Raw genomic sequence first — 23,051 nt, 5'->3', positions numbered from 1 at the left:
AGACAAGGTGGGCGAGGTCTGCATCCCATATCACTAGACATATACTGCAGTGGGGCACCATGCCGTGGGCTCTTGGCCGGGGCATTCTGACAACGGGATGAGCAGTAGCGGGCTTGAGCTACAACGCCATGCATATCGGCAGATTTGGATGCTGGGGTTGAGGTCCTCTCACGACGCGTTTGGATGATGTTTACCGAATCATCGGGAGGAGATGATGCGGGGCCCCATATTGGGTGAAGATTGGCGCTCCTTCGCTGCAACGTGATGCGGGGAGGCGCGCCCACGAGTCGGGAGCTGCGCGCCTTACCCCGAGACACCTTCTACTCTTTCCTTCTCACTTCATGGGTGAAGATTGATCGCGACATGTTGCTGCTGTATGATGAGGGCTGGTGAGGAGCGAGGAGGTGATGGTGATGAAAGAGGAAGGGTCAACCGGAGTTAAGCAGGCTCGCCCCGCTGGACCCTGAGACTTTTGTTGTCTTTGCGCAGGCTTCACGCTCCCACCGACCAACATCCCACCGCCAGCCTCTTAGCCAACGCCTATACGACGCATAGTAGCCTTTTAGCTGCCCTCACCACTGACTCCCCCGCCAGGCGATGCTATGAGCAGCCCACCGCCTCTCGCAGGCCATCTGGTCCCCCTCCGCACCAAGGACGAGGTGCGCGCCAGCCTGGAGACGCACACCGTCTATGTCGTCGAGGTGCCGGCCAAGTTTGCCAACGTTATCAAGGAGTGAGGCCTTCACTCCTGGGGCTCCAGCTTGATCTCTGCTAACGTCGCCCGCTCGCAGTGCCGTGCAAGCAGCGTTACCCGACTTCAAGACGTCGGAGATCTCTCACCTGCGCCGTGTGGTGCAGTTCAAGTACCTGCCGCCGCACCTGCAGAAACAGTTCTATCCGCCTGCAAGGCTCCCCAGGGGTAACGAAGATGCTCCTGCCTCAGAACTACCATCTTCCCCACTAACACCGGCGACCCCCGCTTCCCCTTCCGCGTCCCCGTCCTCAGTCGATGCTGGCAGTGAGGCTGCTCATGGAGAGGCTGATGCTAAAGATTTTGATCTAGTCCGCTACTTCCTGCTGTGTCCCACGCGCCATATGCCCCACGCCAACCTCGCGGCTCTCATACGGACCTGCCCGCCTTTCGACGGCCCCAAGACTGCGCTTCCTCGGATCCTCTACGTAACCGTGCCGGCCCTGGCGCCCATATCCCAGCAGCAGGCCGACGACTGGAGCGACAAGTACTGGCCCATCTCGTACAAGAACACCAACCCCTACGGTCCCCATCCGAGCCTCGTACAACGCAACCAGGAGGAACTACAACCCGAGGCAGGAAACTGGCTGGCTCTCGCCCGAGCCGCCGGCCAGCAGATATCGGATCAGTGTCTGGGTGAGAAGATCGGCGTCGTCGTGGTTGACCGCACCAGGAACCAGCCCGAGATTGTCGCGGTTGCAGGCGACTGCCGCTGGAGGTCCTTCACCGGCACCGCTGAACCGCCCACCGGCACTGGCAACGTCATGGCTCACGCTGTCCACCGCGCCATTGCTATGGTTGCGAAGAAGCGGCTACGTGCTGCCGGCACTGACCCTGCACTTCTCGACCGCTCCCTCTTCTGCGACAACCCCCTCACCGGTCTCGAGAAGCTATACTACGAAAAGAACAACCTCTCATCCAGCGGCTACTTGTGCGTAGATCTCGACATCTACCTCACCAACGAGCCCTGCGTCATGTGCTCCATGGCCATCCTACACTCGCGCTTCCGGCGCTGCATCTTCGGCAAGCGCATGCCTCACACCGGCGGCATAACAGCAGACGGACCGGGCGACTCTTCCTCAGCAGGCAGCGGACTGAAGAAAGGCCTCTTCTGGCGACCGAGCGAGCTCAACTGGAAGTTCCTGGCCTGGGAGTTCAACGAGGAGGGCAAGACTGCGGATGCCGACAGTGGCTTCAAGGAGACACTGCATGCATAAACGCGTGCCATCACGCTTGACCTGCATTGGATACAAAGCATAGACACGGCGTATTGGATTAACACTGTCGATGGTAATGGGATTATAGGGGATGATTATACCAACATGAGTAACGTGAATACGGGGTTACGAAGGAAGCATCTGTACGATAGCAAATGAAATGAAACGTTCGCATATGATCTCACTCGTCGACCGCACTTGGGTTTGGTGATCTTCTCCTCATATCATGAACTACTAACGGCTTGTAGAGCCATTCTCGAAGATTCTTAACCGACTGCTTCAGTAGCAGATAGTTCGCTGTCATTACCAAGAACGCTGGCACTTTGTTCCTTTGACATGATGTTTCCGTACTCCTCGTTAGACATGTAGTTTTTGTCTGACGCCTTTTCGTTCACATACCACAGTTCATGGAGAGCAAAACCGAGCTTCAGGTCGGCACCGCGCTCCACAAGATACTGTACAACAGTCGGCATGCCAGACCGTTGGGCGCCCCCCAACGCGGATCGCGATGGGGAACTGAAACCCGTCGAGTGATTGATGTCGGCACCCGCATCAAGCAGGAGTTTAGCTCTGTCAATAGTACCAGGATGCCAGTCGTGCGTGCACCACATGAGTAGAGATTTGCGGTCGTAGCGCCACATAATGTTGGGATCAGCACCAGCTCCGAGCAGCATTCCCATCATCTCAACGCCCCGCCGAGTTGCGAGTGTGTAAAACAACGGGGGGCAATTGTCGTCTGCATGTTCATTGACATCCGCACCAGCATCAATGAAGAGCTTGACTATATCGACAGAGTTACTTACGATGGCGGTGCTAAGCAGCGACTTCTGTGACTTGCGTTCCAGGAAATTTGCGGCATCAGTCGTGCGAAGCGGTTGGTAGGATGTTGACCAGACAGTAGATGATATATCAGCCTTGGCCTCGAGTAACACCTTAACAATTTCGGTCTTGCCATTAATGATAGCGTGATGTAGAGGTGTCGCATTTTTGGCATCCCGCGAGTCCACCGTGGCACCATGATTGAGGAGAGTCTTGACAATGCTGATATGACCTTGCCTCGCCGCGAAGTGTAGCGCGGTTGACCCTGGGTAGACATTAGAATGCCTACGTCTGGAGTCGTCGAAATCATCAGATTTCATATCCAGAGAGAAGTCATACTTGAGTAAGAGGTTCACGATAGCCTCGTACCCGTCTTTTGCAGCAAGTTGAAGAGCAGTCCGACCTAACGTATCTTTCGCATGTACATCGAAACCTAGCTGGAGCAGCGCCGCAGTAGCGGCTTCTAGCTGGAACCCAACTGCTGCATGAAGCCCAGTGAATCGAGCTTGTCGATTCACGAGATGATCTCGTGTGGTGAGCTCTGTCCGTCCCTTTGTATAGAAGGAACTATGGATGAGATTGCCTTGCCGCGTGAGAAAGTTGACCACTTGCGTCACGCACGACGGCGCTAGGCGAGCATGATGGCTCCAATGACGTGCCGAGTATTCGTACCATTTGGGGACCTGTGGACGACAATTGTAGGGGTAGGCCCACCAATCTAGAGACAGATAAGAAGTACAGACATTCGTTATCATGGCTTGCGCGTCCGGGAACCATCGATCCAGTGTGCGCTCAAGGTATTCTTGTGTTGTATAGTGGACAAGTCGAATGATGCCACTGTCCTCATCCACGGTGATTAACCCAACGCATGCAGCTAGAATATCCTTGATATCTGGATAGTTATCTAGATCAAGCTCTGGCTCGCCAACCTCTACGCCTAGAGCTTCTCGTAGCTCACCTGTAGAGAGCGGTCTTCGGGCGCAGGTGAGAAACGCCAGTGCTTGCTTAGCAAGCTCAACTTGGTCAGCGACTTGGCTCTCAATTCTTCTCATGGCAGCATCGTATGCAGAATCGTAAGCATCGGATCCGGTAGCAAGTTCGTTCAATGCGAATTTCACCTTTTTCGCGGATCTTTTCCCGATCAGAGAATCAAGGTGCAGCTTGGCTAAGAGAAACCTGACGTCTCATTAGTAGATTTACAACCCTAGGAGGAAGCGACACACATTCCGCGCACCGCCTCAACGATCTTTGACACAATTTCTTCCCGCAAGCCGACATTATCTTGCACAAAACTTGGTAGGCGAGATATATTGTCAGAGAGATATCTTCGCACGTCGTTGCTGTCTGCTTGAATCTCCAGCTGACAGGCTGATTTGAACTTCTCGGTGATCTCTGGGATGAATCGAGACGTGGCAAGTATGTTGATGTGACATTGCTTTTGTAAGCTCTGGATATTTGACAGCAGCCTTGTACGGCAGCCATGAGACGTAGAACATTCATCAAGCGCATCTATTACGATGAACACTCGTGAGTATGATTCCATGACTGACTTCAGCGTCCCCATGGTAGCTTCGATTCGACCTGGCGCTCCATTCTGTTGTTGTTCCTCGTACAGATCATTTACGCACCCTGGCAAAGGAACCTGACGTTCAACGAGCTGTTTGAGTAGACCTGATAGTAGGGCTTCTAATGTCTGCTCGTTGTGACGTCTGTAGTTGCAGAAAAGATGAGCCAAGCCAACTGTAGGGTCATGGTGATAACGCTCCCATAGATCAGCGTTGATGATTGAGGCGAAGACCGTTTTGCCAGCACCTGGAATACCAGGGCAGAACAAGGTACGACTGTCGGTACTGAGCCAGTCTTGGTAGGTCTGTGAACGCAGCAGCCATTCACCGGTACCTTTTTGCCGCTGACTGATGGCGTCATGCTGCTCCGAAGCGTGATCGATGGGTGTGAGCCAGTCAAGGATGCGCTGACGTTTTCTCAAAGCTTCCTCGGTATCTTGACGCCCATGCAGCTCCTCAACTCTTCCTCGAACGTCCTGTTGTGTAGATTGGATTGATTCCAGCTCGCCGTTGATGCTCCGCAATGTCAGGTGGGTTTCCCGGATGCGTGAATCCAAAGTACTCTTCAGGTCGACGAGATGCTTTTGATTGCGCTTTGAGCAAGCGCTAATCTTGACGAGTAACGATGTTGTGGTGTAATTGAGAGCAAGAGTCACCATCGACATTCCAGACTCTATTGCCTCAATCATTTTTTCGACATCCTTCTCTTTGAATGGCCACCGCAAATTCTCACGCAACCCATCTCGCGGGGATAACGCAGCGGCTGCTAGACGCAGTGCATCTTGAAGGTGCGCAAGAGGAGTCGAAAGTAGATTCAAGATTTTGTCCCATTCCTCGGCATTCTCAGGGTCATCCGTTTCATCTTGCAACTTGTTTAACAAGCTGCTGCAGTCTCGTATCTGTGTACGAAGGCGCTGTTTCTCGTGTTTGGCTCCAGAAACAGCAATGATATACTTGATCACCGTCTCGCACAGCTGGACCACTGCTATGATGCTTGCAGCTGTCTCCATGTGAGCTTTGAATGATGTTCAGTGTACTGCGATCAGTGCGAGGAGGAAGACGAGGTGCGGGGTTCATCGCATCTCGGATCAAGTGAGCATGTGAGGCGGGGCTGTGCCACATTGCTGCTGCAGGCAGCGGACTTGCCGTTCCCCATGGCGATACGCGGGGTGACGTAGAGGCGGCGCTGTCATTCGTTGATCAATCTACGTGCAGATGGATCGGACCATCTTTGCGGAAGCGAGCGTCGAGTCCATTACCTTGTATGCGATGTGACGACGGAGGATGTGGGTGAAAGCAAGGAGTTGGAAGTCGCGGACGATGCACGTGCACTCGCGTTCGGCGTCAAGCTAGCGCGACTTCCTCAACCCTCAATCCGCCAGCGGTTACAAACATCCAAAACGACATCGCGATAATGTTGCCCGACGAGATCATCGCGCAGCTCACTGCGGAGTTCCAATGCCGTGACCAACAGATACACCACCTGGCAGCCCTCTACAGCGTCCGTACCCATGCCAGACTTCAGCGTCATTGTACTAACAGCAACCTAGGCGCATCTCCCATCTCCACCCTTTCTGAACATCCATGGCCTTACCGCGACTGGCAAATCCTCCATATTGCGCTCCTTCTTTCATCTCTCTCGTATACAGCACACGATCATCAACGTTCGCGAATGCATAACCGCGCGGCATCTCCTGGAGCGCATCGTCGCAGCTAGTCTGGATGCGCTGGATGAGTTTAACGACGAGAAGATTGATAGGAGACCGTACGCGCGTACGGAGAATCTAAGCGCGCTATGTGTCAACATGGAGAAGCTGTTGGCGGGCCGGGGCAAGTTTGTGTTAGTACTCGATGCGGTGGATAAGTTGAGGGAAGGGGGTGGAACGTTAATCGCGGCCTTGGGAAGACTGGGAGAGATGGTATGCCATACTATATGCAAATTCAGATGCCAGATGCTAACAGTGCGAACAGATACCAACCCTCTCCCTCATCCTCACAACAACCCTCCCCCTCACGCCCTCCGTCCTCCACTCGTCATCAGCCTCCTTCCTGCACTTCCCATCCTACACGCGCAGCGAGCTCCTCACAATTCTCGGCATCAACCCACCAAAGATCTTCCTTGAACCGCCCTCCCTCGAGCAATTCCCAGACTACACACCCGACCTCGCAGCCGAAGACGACCAGTGGCTCTGGGGCCGCTTCATCCAAGCCGTCTACGATTCTCTCGCGAAACACACTGGACGAGACCTGATAAGTTTCAAAAGCTGCGCAATGCGCCTCTGGCGTCCGTTCGTCGAGCCCGTGGTATCTGGACAATTCGGCACGCGCGACTTCTCGCGCTTGATGGTAAACAGAAGGCATCTGTTCCAGCTAGAAGACTCAGTTTTGGATCGCATCATCTCAGACATGGCCGAACCGGTGAAAGAAGCAGCACCAGCAGGCGCCACGCCAGCGACGCCAAGCAAGAAGAAGCCAGCGAACATGACGGCGCACACCCTTCCATACTTCACGACCCACATCCTCCTCGCCGCGTACCTAGCGTCCTACAACCCCTCGCGTACCGACGTCACATACTTCATGAAGCACACCGACAAGCGGAAGAACAAGCGACGCGCACCCAGTGCTGCGTCTTTCAGCGTCACGGGCAAGCGCACGGGAGCTAAGCACCGGAAGATCAGTCGGCATCTGTTGACGCCCAGCCCGTTCACTCTGGACAGGTTGCTGGCGATCTTCAGAGCGTTGCTTGAAGGAACGGTACCACAGGTAGCGGATTTATACACACAGATAGCCACACTGACGAGCTTGCGATTACTCGTCAGAGCCGGAGGAGCAGGAAGCAACGACGCATTAGAAGGCGGAGGACGATGGCGCGTAAACTTTGGTTGGGAATATGCACGCGCGCTGGGCAGAAGCGTGAATCTGGAAGTAGGCGAATATCTTGTTGGTGGTGTAGACTAGGCCTTCAATCCATTTTGTACACTCCAACACCTGGCCAAGTGTATGTAGAGGACATCTAAGAACTACAGCTACACTGCAACATACCCTTATACTTCGGCACATCACCACAGAACCTCTCTTCCTCCTCTGCGTTCCACTCCCAGCTTTCCTGGAAGGGATTAAGCGCAAGTTTCATGATTTGAGGTAGGATCTCGCGTTCGTGTTTCTTTTCCACGCGCTCGATGAGTTCGTCTAGGATCCAGGAGCGGGGGATGAACTGTTGTATCGTTAGCATCTCATCTCTCATAGACCGAACAACTGATAAAGGGAAAACTTACGTTAGGATTAACAGCATCCATAGCAACCTTCCTCTCCTCATCCATCCCCTCCCCCCAATCCTCCTTCACCCTCTGCGACCATTTCTCCAACCACTTCCCAATCCGCTCCCGCCCATCGCTCTCCTGCCTCGGCGCGTCGTTGTTACGGAAGAACCTGCCCGCAACATCTTTCCTCTGATCCTCCGTCTCCACTTCACTCAACTTCACATTGCCCAACCGCCTAAACGCATGATGGAAATCCAGTTCATACATCTGCAGGGTATCCAGCAACTCAGACATCAGATCCTCGAAATCACTCTCCTTCTGCGTCTTCAGTCCGAGACGAAGCGTCATGAGACGGCGGTACTCAGCGAGGAAAACGGCTTTGTACTCCTCGCCTGCGCGGTCGATGGCTGATTCACCGCATTTGACTATGCCGTCTGCTTCTTCTTCTGTTACACCCTTTTCGACGAACTGGGCTTCGTCGACTTTGCTGCCCGCGCCCATGAGCTCGCCGAGGGCTTCACCGAGACGGACGAGGTTCCACCAGATGATTGTGGGTTGGTTGCGGTAGCTGTAGCGCAGCATGTGGTCGTCGTGGTTGGGCGTGTAGGTGGGGTCGAAGGTATCGAGGAAGGCGAAGGGACCGAAGTCGATGGATAGACCGAGGATGGACGTGTTGTCTGTGTTTAGCACGCCGTTCATGAAGCCGTAGGCTTGCCATTTCGCGACGGTTTCGGCGTTGCGGCGGAGGATGGCGCGGTAGAGGCGGACGTAGCGGTTTTCTTCGCCTTCGTTCTCGCCTTCGACGGTTTCTTTGGGGATGCCGGTGTGGGTCTGGGAGTGGACTTCTTTGGCTTCGCCGGCGGGGAGCTTGGAGGGGAGCTTGTCCCAGCCGCCGTAGACGTGCTCGGCTGTGTAGTCTGCGATTGTGCGGAGGGTCTTGCGGTCTCCGCGGATGCGTTGAAGGTCGAATGTGCCAAAGCGAATCCAGCTCTGCGCGAATCGCGTGACTATTGCGCCGGGCTCTGTGCGTTCGCGCATGACCTTGCTTCCGTTGTTCAGGGTGAGCGCTAGCGCTCTTGTACTGGGGATGCCAATGGCATTGAGATATTCCGATACGACGAACTCTCGGATAGAAGATCGCAGTACGGCGCGGCCATCGGCGAAGCGGGAGTATGGTGTCCGTCCAGCGCCCTTCAACTGGATCTCATATCGAGTGCCGGTCGCTGGGTTGGTAGACTCAAACAAAGAGATAGCGCGTCCATCACCAAGTTGGCCTGCCCATTGTCCGAACTGATAGCCTCCATAGCATTGTGCCCAAGGGTATATTCCAGCTTCCGGGTTCGACTCGTCCCATGTCAGGATCTTCTTTCCAGCGACGACTTCCTTGAATTCATCCGTCTTGGCCTCCTCTTCCTTAAGACCAATGTCCTGCATCGCTCGCTGACTGACAGCTAACAGCTCTGGCTCTCCCTGCGAGTCAGGCCGAACATATGTGTATAGTGCTCCCTTGACCATGCGCGGTCCGAGCATTTGCCGTGGCGCATCGTGGGAGTCTTTCGGTCTGGGGAAGGCGTCATCGGCGGGAAGGTTGGACGTGAAGACGTTGGATTTAGGAAGCGACTGCAGCGTTTGCAGTTCATTGGACGAGTTGCTCGCCGTCTGTGGGATATCGAGGTGCGCCATGACTTGATTGAGGCGCAAAAAAGTGTGGAAGGGGTTCTTGCAGATGTATTTTGTCGACGATATCGCTTTCCTGGTAGGCTGCAGCGCAGTGGAGATTCGAAGCATGAGCTGCTAAGGGTATCAGGTGGTGTAGGAGGGAGGGGCAATGAGGGGAAGATGGCGGCGCATGTAGGCGCATTCGATGCTGATCACAGTGATGCGAACGTTATGGGGCGGTGGCGTCATGCCTCGGACGAGCGGGCTTATCGATAAGGCAGTCGTGAAAACATCAGAACGTCGCGGTGCCTGACTCGCGCGTTTCTCTTCTGAACTAAATCGCGGACGCGTCGACATCTCCGCCAATCAGCACATCCTTCTTCACGCAACGCATACCTTCCCTCCTTGATATTTGAGACCAACGCTGCCCTCCACACTATCAGGGTCGCAGGATGAACGGCCAGCCAATACCCGGCTACTTCTGGGACGCAGAGAAGAAGAAATACTTCAGGATCCAAAACCAAACCGCAGCTCAGGGATCAAATCTCAAATACTCTTCAGCAAACATCAAGAAGACAGAAAGAAAAGCGCGCATCCAGAATGTCGCACTCGCGCGTTCCAATAAGCTTAAAAAGGAGCGAGTCATCAGGCGCAACCCGAACAGCTTTGCTCAGACAAACATCGATAGAGAAATAGGCCTTAGAAGACGGTCACGCTATATACATGGTCTTTGGCCTGACGCATGCGCAGCCGGTATTGAACAACGTCCCGAAAAGGTGCTACCGCCCTGTGGACTCCGACTCTTTGCCAAGGATCCAGTACATCATACGATATACACGGTTCAAGGTGAGAACAGTGTGCACATGCAGCCTGCATATCGCGGAGATCTCTACACCTCAATAGCAGAGCAGGACTTTGTATCCGCTCCATCTGCCCTAGAGAGTATTTATCGGCATTATCCACGAGACGAGGTAACGCGAACGACGTCTACTGTCTCTTCGTTGTCCTTTCTACCAGCAACCGGCGCGCTTGCGGTAACGACATATGGGTCGGATCGACCGCCAGAGGTATGGCTCAGCGACCCGGGACGCGATGATCCTGTAAGTCTTCCGCAAACTTGTAACCCCACGCACGTAATCTGCTCGATGATGAACGGCCATGTTCCATTTCACATTCGACAGACCGAATGATTTGAGTTACTCAGCAGCCATGTAGCACAACTCAGAACGAACGAGCTTTTCTACTCACTCCCACATCATTTCAATCACTTCACAAGACTTTTGCATCGTCCGAGACTCTCACGCTGACCCTTAGTGACACAGTACGTAGGGCAAAAATTTACACCGAAAGACTGTTCAGCTATCTGGGGTGCTGCTGCCAGACCAACTACGTTCACGGCATCACCGGGTCTTGCAAATAGTGTTGCAGCGACCTGGACCGAGCACCTCGCAGTTGCAGCCTCAAGTTCGATGCTACTATTCACTCGCTCACAGGGAGGTACGTGGGACTCTCAAGCTGTAGTAAAGTCACTTGAATCGGATCTTTTGGCCTTGGAGTGGATATCGTATACTACTGTCGCGCTCGGCTGTCGAGATGGAACCATCCGACTATACGACACAAGATCAAGCGGCTCAAGTCACGTCTTGACACATCCCGCGCCCATCTCAAAGCTCAAGCGTGCCGATGACGAGACTAGGTTGATATGCTCTGGGCTTAACGACACACTTTTTCTATACGACATTCGCTCACCTCGCTTATCTCGGAACTCATCGCGAAAGACGTTCAATTATGACAACCATCACTACAATGAAGAGTACTTCAAGACCTTGTATCCGACTCATCGCGATAGTCACAAACGCCGCAAGCTCAACCACAAAGCTTTCAAGAACTGGTCGCAGCCAGTCATGACTTTTGCCCACCTGAACAGAGACGAGCTGGAACTGGACATCGATGTACATCCAAGACTCGGACTCTTAGCGGCAGCCCAAGACACAACGGAAGGTACAGTGATCCGGATTAGCAACATCTGGACGGGTAAATCTGTTAAGGAGATTGATCCAGGCAGCACGCACCAGGCCAAAATCCGCTCACTCAAATTCATTGAAAGCGGTTCTGACGGCAATGTTGACCTTTGGTCGTGTTGGGGTGGTGGGATTGCGAAGTTTGGGTGGTCACACAATAGGGGCCTTTAGCTTTCGAAGCTCACCACAGAGATGTCAGACATGCTGGCCTACGAAGACTTCGAAATGGTGTTGATGGATACATTCACGGGTCTGCCATTGGTGCGAGCGACCACTTGACTTGCGCGACTGAAGCATATCCATAGGGCCGCGCCGCTAGAACGCAATCACACTTGCACCGACATGTGACAGTGCGACACTGGAATCGTTCAGAAACATTTGCTGCAATCATCCGCTGCGTCACAGTGAGCCTCGTCCAATCGCGCCCGGCAGTCACTAACGCACGTGCGTCCGTTGTCATTTGCTCCTACCTCGCACCTGCCCCGATTGGATCGCGCGATGTCCTGGTCATCTTGTTGATCTCACAACAAGACGAAAAAGCTCTTCTTACTCAAAGACCACCAGTGACAGATTGAATCGTTCTGGAGAGATATTCACAGCGTCGCGGGTGACCTTGGGTGAACGCCTTCACTCTCACCAATTCACCGTCGCTCTCCGAACTACAGATAACCCCCGAGCGAGCGCACAACCCAACTTTCCGCACCAACCATCGGTCTCTCCTCACCTACCGTTCTAGGATTACACTTGGCACAAAGCCATCCGCAGAGTCCTAAAGCCGCGAAGAAAATCATGTCGAATATCGATCTCGAAAAGTGCACCGCCACTTCCTCATCCACCAGAGCCCTCCCCAGTACCAACCCCCGCGCCTCCAACATCAAGATGTCGTTCCCACTTCTCATCGCTTACATCGGTGACTACGTCGCAAACTACTAACTCAGTCCCACTGGCCCTGGATCCGCGCATCGCGACGGCGACTCCGGACGTATACCACCCCTGGCCATCGTGCTCACGCTTCTCGGCCCTGAACTCATTCAAAAAGCGTTTACTGTCACGACTTCAATTTCGAAGACGGAGTCTCCGTGTTTCGGTTCCGGGTGGCTGGCTTATAGCTTGTCACTCTTGTCGTCAGTCACGTCTGGCAGTGGTGATTTGATGCGGGAACCGGAGTGCGATGTGCAGGTTTTGGACATGAAGACGGGGAAGAAACGGTCGAACAGGGAGTTTGCTGTTGCAAGGCTACTCCGCGATCTGGAGTTTCGCTCTGTTCCGCCCAGCGTCGATGGCAAGTTTGACCAGGATAGCGAGGTCGTCGTTGAGGTCCTCCAGCCCACTGGCATACCCTTCTCCGCTTCCACTTCCCCCAGAAACCTACTGCAGAGTGGTAGCTTAATCACCGCAATCCTCCAATTCTGTCTTGCTGGCGCATTCTGGTTGTACTACGCCGATCTCTCACCCCTCCTCCTACTCAGCATATCAATCTTGCTTATCGAAGCTACCGCCAGCCTACCCGTCTGGACTGCTCAGAAAAACGCTTCCTTTACCCGGCACAGTCAGAAAGGCGCGTACGCACTCATGCGCGACACCGACTCCCCACCCAGCCACATCTACATCATCCAGCCCTCCTCAACTGCATTCACCAAGACCGAAAGCACGACCACACATCACGACACATCCACCAACGCCTCAAACCCCTGTGTGGCACCCATCATCCTCATCGCCGGCGCTTTCTTGAGCCAAGCCTTGCTCTACACCCAGCTTTCAGATGACGCAGCGATTGTTATGCTGCTTATCATGTTCCTTGGTACGATTAGTAACCTTGCTATCGTTGCTGCGCCGCGCGTGCCACAGGTCGATGGCGTGAAACTGGGATCTGTTGGTGTGATGAAGGGGGAGGGGGGTGTTGTGGAGGTTTTGAAGGAGGTTGAGGCGGTGTTTGAGGGGTATGGGGAGGTGCTACTGAAGCAGTGTTTCCCTGAGATGATTGAGAAATGGGAGGGTGGAACGGAGAAAGGCGGGATCGGCGAGATGGATTAAACACGATAGAGCGATTCTTGTTTTGCAAGGTCGCAGAGTGTTGGCCCTGTATCTGAACCGTCAGCAGTAAATTCCATCAACCACACGCAACGAATCCACAGTCAGCACAACACCTGATATCATAACATCTTAAATTCACGTCCCCGTCCCCGTCCCCGTCCCCCCTTTCTTCCCCCCTCCTAAAAGCGGTAACCTAACCCTTCCAAACACCATCCCCCCACCCCTCTGCATCTGCGCCACCGCATCCCCCAGCAGCACCCGTATCGCCCCTTCCAGCCTCTTATCCTTCTTCCGCCGCATCCACAACAGCACTATACCCAATATAAACACATCAACAGCAACATGCTTGAAGCACGCCCACACCCATCTCCACACGCCCCGAAAGAGCTGATAGTGCACTGAATGTGCAAACAGCCTTCTTGCTTCTAATTGTTCGCGTAGTGCCGCGACTTCCGCCGTCATCTTCATGAGCGATTGCTCAACGCGTTTCCGCCATTTCTGGTCTGCGACTGATTCTTTCGGGGAGCTGTCTTTCGCTGCTGCTGCGGCACCGTTTCCAACAGCGGGGGCAGGTGTGCTGCCGAAACCGGGTATAGGCATCTGAATCGGTTTGCCCAACACACCCATGCCGCGATTCCGTGGCGCGGGAGTGGGCGTCTGTATAGGTATTGGTTCTGCGCGGATCAACTGCTGTAAATCGGTTTGTACGCCTGCGTCTTCGAGGTCGGGGGCGTTGTCGTCGTCGTCGGGGTAGGATGTGGGGTTATATTGGCTGTCTGGGGCGTCGACGAAGACCTCGCCTTCACGCTCGATTTCCGCTTCTTCTTCCTCGAGCTCTTCTTCGGATTGCGACATTGGTGATTTTACGCGGAGGGGCACGGCGCGGCGTTCAGGTTCGTCTCGAGGGCCGTCCATGTCGTTGCTGCTGTTCATGGCTGCGCGGCCGCTCTGGCCGAGTTCGTGCTGGGAGTAGCCGGGGGTTATGTGGTCGGAGGTACGTAGCGGCGAGGAGGAGGAGGAGGACGGCACGTTGGATTTGACTTGGTCCCAGACGAATTCTAGCTCGGCGACTAGTTCTCGGGAGTCGGGTGAGGGCGAGGCGTACTTGTGCATGGTGTCGATGAGGGTGGTGATGTAGCGGCGTTTGGCTTCGGTGCGGGAGAGGCCGTTCTGCTGTTTCCAAGCGTCCCTGGGGATGTTAGGTCCTGTCATGTATGCGTTCCATGATGGGGACTTGGATGGTGCTATGCGCCAAGTGACATACCATTTCTCCCGTGCTCGTTGCGACTGGTCATCATTCCCTCGTGGACATTCCATTATACCGTCGACATCGCCCTCTGTTTTGGTCAGCTCTGGTCGTAGCACAGTCCCCCTCCGCATCATTTCCCTCGAGGCAACGTACCCATGGCCTGCTTATACAGCCCATACAAGCGTAACCTGGTCGCAGACGGCGGTTTCTGCGACCCCGTCCGTATCTTGTTGACGGTGTTGAGCGCATGGCTAAAGACTCGATCTATATTCACCTCTATTAGCAAAAGCTCCTTCTATCCCATTCCACCCCAGATAAACCTACCAACCGAGTCCGACATTACGAGCGTGGATATCGCGCCCCCATAAACGGGGAGCGGCGCATTGATTGGTGTGGCGGTGCGTGAGAGTGCCTCAAGAGCAGGCACAAGGTATTCAGCCAGGCAGGAGCAAAAGACTAGGTAAAGTAGAACGGCGCAATGGATGGCGGACGGCGTGCATGATGCGATGACAATGCGGAGCCGTGTGGAGATGGCATTCGTTGTCGCGCGACCCTGGCGCTTTGGCCTCGGCTCTTCCGGAGCGGGCGCGCTTGCCATGTGGCAGTGCCGTCGGCCGCCGTTTCACGTGTCAACACACTTTGATTGGATTCACCGCACTTTGTACTCTTGCTGATGTACTGTAAAATTCTATCGTCTTGTTTTCACGACTTATATTGAACGCGATAACAGCCTTACAATTGTTCGTGGCTGAAGCAGGGATCTTGTCGACTGATCGGGCAATGTTTTCCGCACGCGATTCCTGGACGAGACGAGATACATTTGCGACGCAAGACTCGCTGACTCCCTGTGGCTCGTATCTAAAATCATCTCATATCTGACAATATATCCCACAACAGCGTCTACCAGTTTGCTACCACTGGCTGCACATCGCTCGTGAACGACCACACGCCCTGGGAGTTGACAGCGTGAACAATCGCCTTCCTCGCTACATCCTGTCTACGCGTCGTAGTCGCAATCTGAGTCGAGGTTCCCTGGCATGACTATTAGTATCGCCCTTCGAAGACGATTGACGGACTCACCTGTACGCGTGCACCCCTCACGTTCGTGTAGGGGTTGCCAACTTCATCCGTACCAGTCGGGTACTCCACAATGACGGAATACGCAGTCGCGCTGGATACCGGCGACCAGCTGACCTGGAAGTCTCCGGCATCATTGCTCCTTCGCAGAGATACGCCTGCAACCTTGGCTGGACGCGAAAGACCACCGACAGCGCGTATCTGCCCCGTTGTGTAGCATCCATTCGACGTTCCTGAAGTGGTGTAGAACCGCCATGAGACAGGCGCCTGTCCGTTCTTGCAAACATTGCTGAACTCATGCACAGCCGTGAACGCAGAGTTTCCAGGGTACTTAGTGAGGAAGTTGTTGCCAAGGTAGGGGTAGAAGGTATCGCTGACGCCAAAGCTGTCGAAGTCGCGGAAGGGCTTGAGTTCGGCACGACTGCCGTCCGCGTACGTGGCTTCGAATGCCCATTGCACTCCTACGTATCGGTCTTTGTTGAAGGTGAGTTGTGCAGTGCAGCTACCGAGGTTAAAGGCCTTGTAGTTGCTGGGAGCTACGCTGCCGGTATACGGGTAGCTCCAGGATGTACTGCATTGTTGACGCGGTTCGAGAGCAAGAGGCGATGCTGTCGTAGCGGTCGTCAGGAGCGTGGAGAGAGTTGCGAAAGTGAGCCTCATAATGACGATGAATGTACAAGAGATGGGACACGAATGCATCACAACATGGGAAACAAGCACCCTAAATACCACTCCTCCACCCTCCCAATTGACATCACCAGCGGGTCAAATGCACCAAAAACTCTACTTATACAACTAGACAAGTCTTGGACACTACATCACCCGCCCACGAGGAGCGCAACCCGCCAATTCATATTAGCAGCCAAGACGGGCGTGTACAGCTTTCAAGAGATTCCAAGGCGGACGGAGACAACACCCATGGGGGTATGCGGTTTAGCTGGTGATCATCTGCGGGCCGCGAGAAGCCTAGCTTTCTTGGCGCTGCAGGTCAATCTTCGTATTCGGTCTTGAGGCTTGGGCTTGGCTAGGGTGATCTGCGTTGGGTACATGCGACGACTGAGACTGTTTTTGCTTCGACGTCCTCTGGGTTCGAGCTCGATATTCATGAGTGATTTTACGAGTATGTTTGGCTCTGGGCAGTGCGACAGGTATAAGCCGACCGATGTTTATGGTAGGATTTCGTTATAGGGCTTGGCACAGACTATCACTTAATGGTTTCATTTCACTGACAAGACTTGGTGTTATTCCTCGATACTGATCTACCAGCTGTAGCAGCTATCCTTTTATCAAGACCAAGATCTGAACCATACCCATATCACAAAGATTACACCATCGCCATGCGTCGCCCATCACGGACCACCATCTCAGACTAAACCTTTGCCTCACAACCACAGTCCCAATTCCACCTCAAGAGTAGCCTCTTCCCAGTGGAATCGAAGACTCGCATACTCAAACCCCAGCCTAAGGACACTTCCACCCACAGTTGTCCCGGCAGAAGTAGTTGCTCGCCTTGCAAGTATCAGCGCGGCAAGTCGTATCGCAGGTAGCTGGGTTGAACCAGCAGGGCCAAGACTAATCATCAATCACCCGAGTTAGTTCAATGCTTCTCGGGGAATTGTGGGGATTGGGGATGGGGAATCGAACTTACACGAAGGCAGTGCTCGAAGTTGTCTTTGCACTGGTCGCAGGTGGGAACTTGGACGGGCGGGCCGGTCTCTTGGGGAGAGGCGATGGGGACGGCGATGGGGCTGGCGTCGGGGTTGGTGAGGGGGGTGGCTGTTGTGAGGGCCGCGAGGGCGAGGAGGAGGGGGGTTGTGAAATGCATTGTTGGTGAGGTGGGTGGGGGGTGGTGTGGGGTTGAGGGGATTGAGTTGAGGGTGGATGGGGAGAAGGGGGCTTTCTTGGAGCAGCGGATTGGGGGGTTATATATACGCAGGGCTGGAGGGTCAGGTTAGGTAGCCGGAGGGGTTGAATCACCTCCATGGATCACCTGGGGTACTGATCTGCGTGGCGGCATACGAATGTTGGTAGTGAAAGAATGGGAGGCTTGATACGATCAGTGGGGTAAGGGTGTGAGATTGGTACACGGTTGGTGAGCGCTTTCGCGCGACTTTATGTCAGGGGCATTGGTAATTGTAGAAAGTAAGGATGCGTACATATTCCAACAACAACATATAAGCATCGCTCTCCACCTCAACCCGCTCCCTCAGACTCCATCCTTGCCAACCAGCCTTAGTCTCATTCCTCCCTCAATCCCTCAATCCCACCGTCTCTCCAATCTCCAATGCCCTCTCGCACCCACAAACCCCAGTCTAAGGGCACTTCCACCCACAGTGCTCCCTGCACGCAGCGTCATTACGACAAACGTCGTTGTGGCAAGTAATGATACACATCCTCGGGTTGATCCAACAGACCCAAGTCTAGTTCCACACACACAATGATTAGTTCAAGTCACACTGGAAGAGATGGGAAAAGGGGGGTATTACCTTCTGGCAGTCCTCGAACTCCTTGTTGCACTTGTCGCAGATGGGGTCACGGGCGACGAGCGGGTTGGCCGAGGTGATGGCGTTGGCGGAGGGGGAGGTGACGGGGTTGGCGGTGGTGAGGGCCGCGATGAAGAGGAGGAGGGGGGTGGTGTACTTCATGTTTGGTGGAGTGGGTGTGGTTTGGTTTGGTGTGTAATTGGGTGTGTGGTTGAGGAGATTGTGTCGATGGCGGATGGAGAGAGGGATGTTCTTGGGGCAGCGCATCGTGGGTTTATATGCATCTTGGGTGATGTTCTAGGTAGCGATGTACCGACATGGTAATGAAAGAATGTAGATGTTGATACGGACTAGAGTGGGGAGAGGTGTTGTGGAATTGGCGCATGGGCGAGCCATTTCACGCGGTTGAAGCACGTTTATGTCAAGGGCGTTAATGCTTGTGTTAAGCATGAGCGCATATTGCAACCGCATATTCCAACAACATGCAAGGTTGAACTCAAGAATGCATAACTACATGTAAGGATTACTACATGTAAGGGAAAAGAAATTACACGTAAGGACGGCTACATGCAAGAATGACGTAACATGTAGATGAACGCAACAACTCAGAAGTTCACTATGCAGCTTACTACTGGACGGCTGAATACATCATTAAAAACAACATGAGAGTCGGTGGCGATTTTATTATTACAAGAGAAAACACCACAACACACTCATTGCCGGGTCTGTTTGTACCTTTTGTCATTCACTCGCCTCATTACGACCCACCCGAGCTCGTGGGCATTCTACAACTCGAAGTCAGCTGTTCCTCGTTTCCTCACTCTCGATGCGTTCCATTAGCATCGGGTCTGGACTTCCAGTTGCATGTGGGTCACGTCAGCTGACCACGGTAACAATGAATGCCTTCACTTTCGACTATCGGCGACATAGCTTTGAGTGTATCGGAAGGCATGGCCACCAGCGTCGAACGCAGACAAGCGGGAGGTTGGATTAAGGGAAGAAAGCTATGGATTAGTTGCGCTTATCTGAACCCTGCCGAGGTCCTCACAGTGGACAGACGTCAGAAAGGTGGTTTCAGGCGAGGAGAGGACGTTATAGACGCGTCACTTTTGCTCAGATACATTCACATTCACATGCAAAAGTTCAGTATGTGTAAGTGTGTAGTTGACATTCATCTTTAGGTAAATTTACCAAGGATGTATCATGCCACCAAGTCCCGTCCATGATCAGTTTCCCATATTCGCAATGATGACAGGCATTCAGCCAAGACAAATTCTCATCCCAGCCTCCATGCTACCCGTTGCCTTGCATGCCTCACTGATGTTCATCCACTGCCGTGATACCCGAGATAGATATCCTAATTGGGTTCGGGAAGGGAGCAAGAAGCATGATGGGTGCACTCATCGCCGCAAGCAACTGTCTCGCCTGCAGGTACGTACTTGCAGGTGTCGTTGCGGTCACAGTCGCTCATGCACTTATACCATCCAAAGAATTTGTGCCCGCGGTCGTCAAGTTTGTCCTTGCAGACGTCCTATTGAAGTTAGTTTCTGGGCTGAGCACCAAAGAATACGGGCTCGGGGCTGCGACAACTTACCTTCTCGCAGTGTTCAAGGCTGTAGATGTAGCACTTCTTGCACAGAACGGAGTCTTCCTTCTTCTCGGGGCCGGCGAGGACGAGGGCGGAGGCAGCTGCCAGAATGAGGATGGAGAGCTTCATGCTTGCGAGTGGGTAGATGTTGATGGAGTTGTTGTGGTTGATGGAGTTTGTTTTGTGGTGAGGTAGACGTTGAGTGTTTTGAGTGTTTGATCGTTGGTGGAGGAGAGAAGAGGAGAGAGGGAGGATGGGCGGGATTATATACCCGTGGGGAGAGCAGGGAGAAGCGGAGCTCTAGGTATGGTAGATGGGCAGCTGCGTAACTCGCGGTGAGGGAGCGGCGACCCGCGGTGAGTGAGAGATACCTAGATAACGCGCGGTGAGGGAGCGGCAGCTACTTCGCAGCTGCTGGAGTTGCTGCGAAGCCGAGAGTTAAAGGTCTGTGCCCTGCCAATCTCTCTCACCTGAGATAGGTCATAGGTATTGGCAAATGCGTTGTTAGTAACGGAATCTCTGAGTTCCCGGATAGTGGCGGTTTCGTCCATGGATAGCAAGAGCTTCTTGATTGGAGAAAAGCAGTATTATTACCCTACAAGCCGATGGAGAGAGCAATAATGAAACATCTCCTAATTCAGGAATGTCATTTGCTCCGTGCAACGTATCCAAAGTCTCATGTATTCTGCTTGACCAGCCATGAATGCGCATCGTCGTCGCAACCAGTCTAGCACTTCCATATACCATGAGACTGTCAGCGCAAAGCATTTCCAAAGTACTTCGCCCCATTCCGGTATCCGCTCCCCCCCGTCGACATGGTCTCAATCTCCCGTAATGGTTGGACGATCATGGCCCATGAATGCGCAGGTCGGGTGGTGGGAACTTGGGTTTCTCACTCCATCCATGACAGTTCAAGAAGTAGTAGTTGCCACACCAGATTTCACACCATTCGCCAATTGTGCCTGAATTGCACAGCCAAGTTTGGCACTGGAACGAGCACTCCTCGTTGAGTTCGAACGAAGGGCATTTGTCCTATAAGACATGTCAGCAACTGGGTAAGTTTGTGTTGGAACTGGAGGACTTACGGCCATGCATTCATTCCACATCTGAAAGCAGGTGTTACACGAGTGCGAGAATTCGAATTGGCTTTCTGAGGCGAGAGCGGCGGTGCTGAGTGCTGCGATGATGAGGGTGGTGATCTTCATGTTGACACAGATGTGGTAGATCGGCCTTGTGGGGGGTTTGAAGATGGGCCGGGTGGTAGTGTTGGTGTTGGGTTGAAGGAAGGGGAGACGAAAATTAGATTTGTGAGTATGCGCGCATTTTATATGCTGTGTCTCTAGGCGAACATGCTGAAGTCTCCCTATTGGCACTCACACGTAGTGTTAGCGTCATTGGTGCTCAACAAGAACTCGCCGTGGAGAATACATCATCGGTGTGGAGCGAAACTAGGAGTCTCTTCTCAACACTATGCTGGTCGTTGTTCACCTCGTTTGCTGGTTAACTTGGTGCCAGAGTTTCGCGTTCGAGGACCCCATTTGTATCACAGGGACGCTGCTCTTGTGACAACGAAGTGGATCAGCGTTTAGTACCATTGTAGATTGCAATCTAGTGGGGATATCTTTGTTGATGGATGATGACAACAATGCGTCTAATCATCGAGATCTAATCGCGGGAGAGATGATCCCTTTGGGTTATTGTGCATCCTGCCAAACCCAATCGTTCCACATCTGCAGTGCCCCCTAAAACATCCAGAGCAATTCGCAAATAGATACCCGATAGCCTTTCGTTCTCATACCAGCCATCCTACGCCCCTACGCATGATGATGCCAATGCGGCTCCCCGAATTTCCCAAAAGTCACCTTACACTGACGCCGAACACACGGACCATAATGATTCTCCATCAAATCCACGCATTTCCACTGACTCTCGTAGAACTGAGTGATATTGGTTGGCCTGTCCAAGTAGTAGTTGTAGCTGTCTACGTATTTCTGTCGGGGGTTGGGTTAGCGATCTACAAGCGTGTGGAAAAGTTAATGGGGGGAGGAGAAGGGACGTACGTCCATGCATTCCATATATCTGACACCGCACCAGAAGCAAGTGCTGGGTGGTGGAAGACCTTTTAGGGAGCCTCTGGGCATGGCACCGCTTGAGGTAGGGACGTCGTACAGGGGAGGGGCGGCGAGGGTTGCGGTGGTGAAGAGAGCGATGAGGGCGAATGTGAACTTCATCTTGGTGACTTGTGGTGTGGATGTTGGGTTGTTCTCTTCAGATATAGACGGATCTGCGGTGAGAGCCATATACATTTTTGCCAGTTAGTTCACATTGGTGTGCAATACCATCCTTTAACCAGCATCCAGGTCATCCACCCGTGCTGCGATAACGCAGAGCGAGCAGCGGGCCATTTCCAATATCTGCAACACATGACATGCCATATACCAAGGTCCTCCGCAGAGGAGATACCGCAAGCATCAAAGACCCGGTCGTACGTAGTCGATTCGTAGAGGGCGCCGTGGTGGAAGGTGGTAGATGAGGCGGGTCTCTCCGTCTCAACAGCAAATTCCCCCAGTACCACATGAGTTTTTGGAGCAGAACAACGGTATAGCAACATTGGCAAAAATATGAATATCGGCATGTGATGCGCAAAGCCGCGGTCGGTTGAGAAGTTCCGACGAATGTCAGGGATGGCATGGTGGAACTGTGGGGCTGAGCCATGATTTTACAACCAGCCAACACATTACCAGCACAGGCAGATAAGACGCAAACATAGCCGCCTTTACAGTAGCGCAGGGGTTTGGAAGATGATAGCTATGCGAACAGAAATTGATAAGCTGAGAAAGACAGCACGTTTGACTGGTCTCGAGTTACTAAGAATATGGTCTCACACCTCTCTTCCGTAATGACTCTCGCTGTTCACTCTTTTGCCGTCCGAAACACAATTTTCTGATCCTCAACAACATCAAACAACGTTTGGGAAACTCCACAGGCTCTGAATCAACGTGTGTTGGCTGGCGCGTCTTATCAAACACGTACCAGACACCCTCTCCAGTCTATACCCTGAGACTCCACCAGCGGTTGCACCTAAAACTAGACTTCATGGTATACCCGCTCAATACATCGCTAATTGCCCTAACCAATAGTTGGTCCGAAAACCCATGATGTAAAGACGGAGGTGTAGAAACCTGGCCGACGCTCTTCAGTTTGGTGCTGGAATAGGCGTGGGTCGCTAGAGTGGGTCCATTTGGTCACCGGGTACGACGCAGATATGGCGTTGAGGACTGCACTTCTGTTCTGTGGCTTGAACGCCACATCAATTGCGCACCCCATG

The 23,051-nt window shown here is 53.3% G+C and overlaps 9 protein-coding genes across 9 annotated transcripts; 3 read left to right on the top strand and 6 right to left on the bottom strand.

Annotated features, from left to right (window-relative positions):
* Positions 1-602: 602 nt before the first annotated feature.
* On the top strand, positions 603-1,968 carry J4E86_004428 (uncharacterized protein; the record flags this gene model as incomplete). Its single annotated transcript, XM_051444969.1, has 2 exons — positions 603-733; positions 792-1,968. The coding sequence occupies 2 exons, from the start codon at positions 603-605 to the stop codon at positions 1,966-1,968; spliced, it is 1,308 nt and encodes a 435-aa protein (XP_051304594.1).
* A 266-nt stretch (positions 1,969-2,234) lies between these two features.
* Positions 2,235-3,462, bottom strand: J4E86_004427 (uncharacterized protein; the record flags this gene model as incomplete). Its single annotated transcript, XM_051444968.1, has 2 exons — positions 2,235-3,254; positions 3,460-3,462. The coding sequence occupies 2 exons, from the start codon at positions 3,460-3,462 to the stop codon at positions 2,235-2,237; spliced, it is 1,023 nt and encodes a 340-aa protein (XP_051304593.1).
* A 2,304-nt stretch (positions 3,463-5,766) lies between these two features.
* On the top strand, positions 5,767-7,310 carry J4E86_004426 (uncharacterized protein; the record flags this gene model as incomplete). The annotated part of the gene is made up of 3 exons (XM_051444967.1): positions 5,767-5,853; positions 5,903-6,271; positions 6,324-7,310. The coding sequence occupies 3 exons, from the start codon at positions 5,767-5,769 to the stop codon at positions 7,308-7,310; spliced, it is 1,443 nt and encodes a 480-aa protein (XP_051304592.1).
* A 4-nt stretch (positions 7,311-7,314) lies between these two features.
* On the bottom strand, positions 7,315-9,295 carry J4E86_004425 (uncharacterized protein; the record flags this gene model as incomplete). The annotated part of the gene is made up of 3 exons (XM_051444966.1): positions 7,315-7,340; positions 7,395-7,566; positions 7,628-9,295. The coding sequence occupies 3 exons, from the start codon at positions 9,293-9,295 to the stop codon at positions 7,315-7,317; spliced, it is 1,866 nt and encodes a 621-aa protein (XP_051304591.1).
* A 2,786-nt stretch (positions 9,296-12,081) lies between these two features.
* On the top strand, positions 12,082-13,326 carry J4E86_004424 (uncharacterized protein; the record flags this gene model as incomplete). The annotated part of the gene is made up of 2 exons (XM_051444965.1): positions 12,082-12,104; positions 12,231-13,326. 2 exons carry the CDS (start codon positions 12,082-12,084, stop codon positions 13,324-13,326), a joined length of 1,119 nt encoding a protein of 372 aa, XP_051304590.1.
* A 135-nt stretch (positions 13,327-13,461) lies between these two features.
* Positions 13,462-14,706, bottom strand: J4E86_004423 (uncharacterized protein; the record flags this gene model as incomplete). Its single annotated transcript, XM_051444964.1, has 2 exons — positions 13,462-14,515; positions 14,591-14,706. 2 exons carry the CDS (start codon positions 14,704-14,706, stop codon positions 13,462-13,464), a joined length of 1,170 nt encoding a protein of 389 aa, XP_051304589.1.
* Positions 14,707-15,475: 769 nt separating this feature from the next.
* Positions 15,476-16,312, bottom strand: J4E86_004422 (uncharacterized protein; the record flags this gene model as incomplete). Its single annotated transcript, XM_051444963.1, has 2 exons — positions 15,476-15,607; positions 15,656-16,312. The coding sequence occupies 2 exons, from the start codon at positions 16,310-16,312 to the stop codon at positions 15,476-15,478; spliced, it is 789 nt and encodes a 262-aa protein (XP_051304588.1).
* Positions 16,313-17,249: 937 nt separating this feature from the next.
* On the bottom strand, positions 17,250-17,477 carry J4E86_004421 (uncharacterized protein; the record flags this gene model as incomplete). The annotated part of the gene is made up of 2 exons (XM_051444962.1): positions 17,250-17,255; positions 17,301-17,477. The coding sequence occupies 2 exons, from the start codon at positions 17,475-17,477 to the stop codon at positions 17,250-17,252; spliced, it is 183 nt and encodes a 60-aa protein (XP_051304587.1).
* Positions 17,478-18,892: 1,415 nt separating this feature from the next.
* Positions 18,893-19,852, bottom strand: J4E86_004420 (uncharacterized protein; the record flags this gene model as incomplete). Its single annotated transcript, XM_051444961.1, has 3 exons — positions 18,893-18,920; positions 19,575-19,666; positions 19,730-19,852. 3 exons carry the CDS (start codon positions 19,850-19,852, stop codon positions 18,893-18,895), a joined length of 243 nt encoding a protein of 80 aa, XP_051304586.1.
* Positions 19,853-23,051: the final 3,199 nt, after the last annotated feature.

Source organism: Alternaria arbusti (assembly GCF_024043155.1).
Source record: "Alternaria arbusti strain BMP 1465 chromosome Unknown scaffold_4, whole genome shotgun sequence".
Lineage (NCBI taxonomy): Eukaryota > Fungi > Ascomycota > Dothideomycetes > Pleosporales > Pleosporaceae > Alternaria > Alternaria arbusti.
This window is presented reverse-complemented; position numbering and strand designations above follow the sequence as displayed.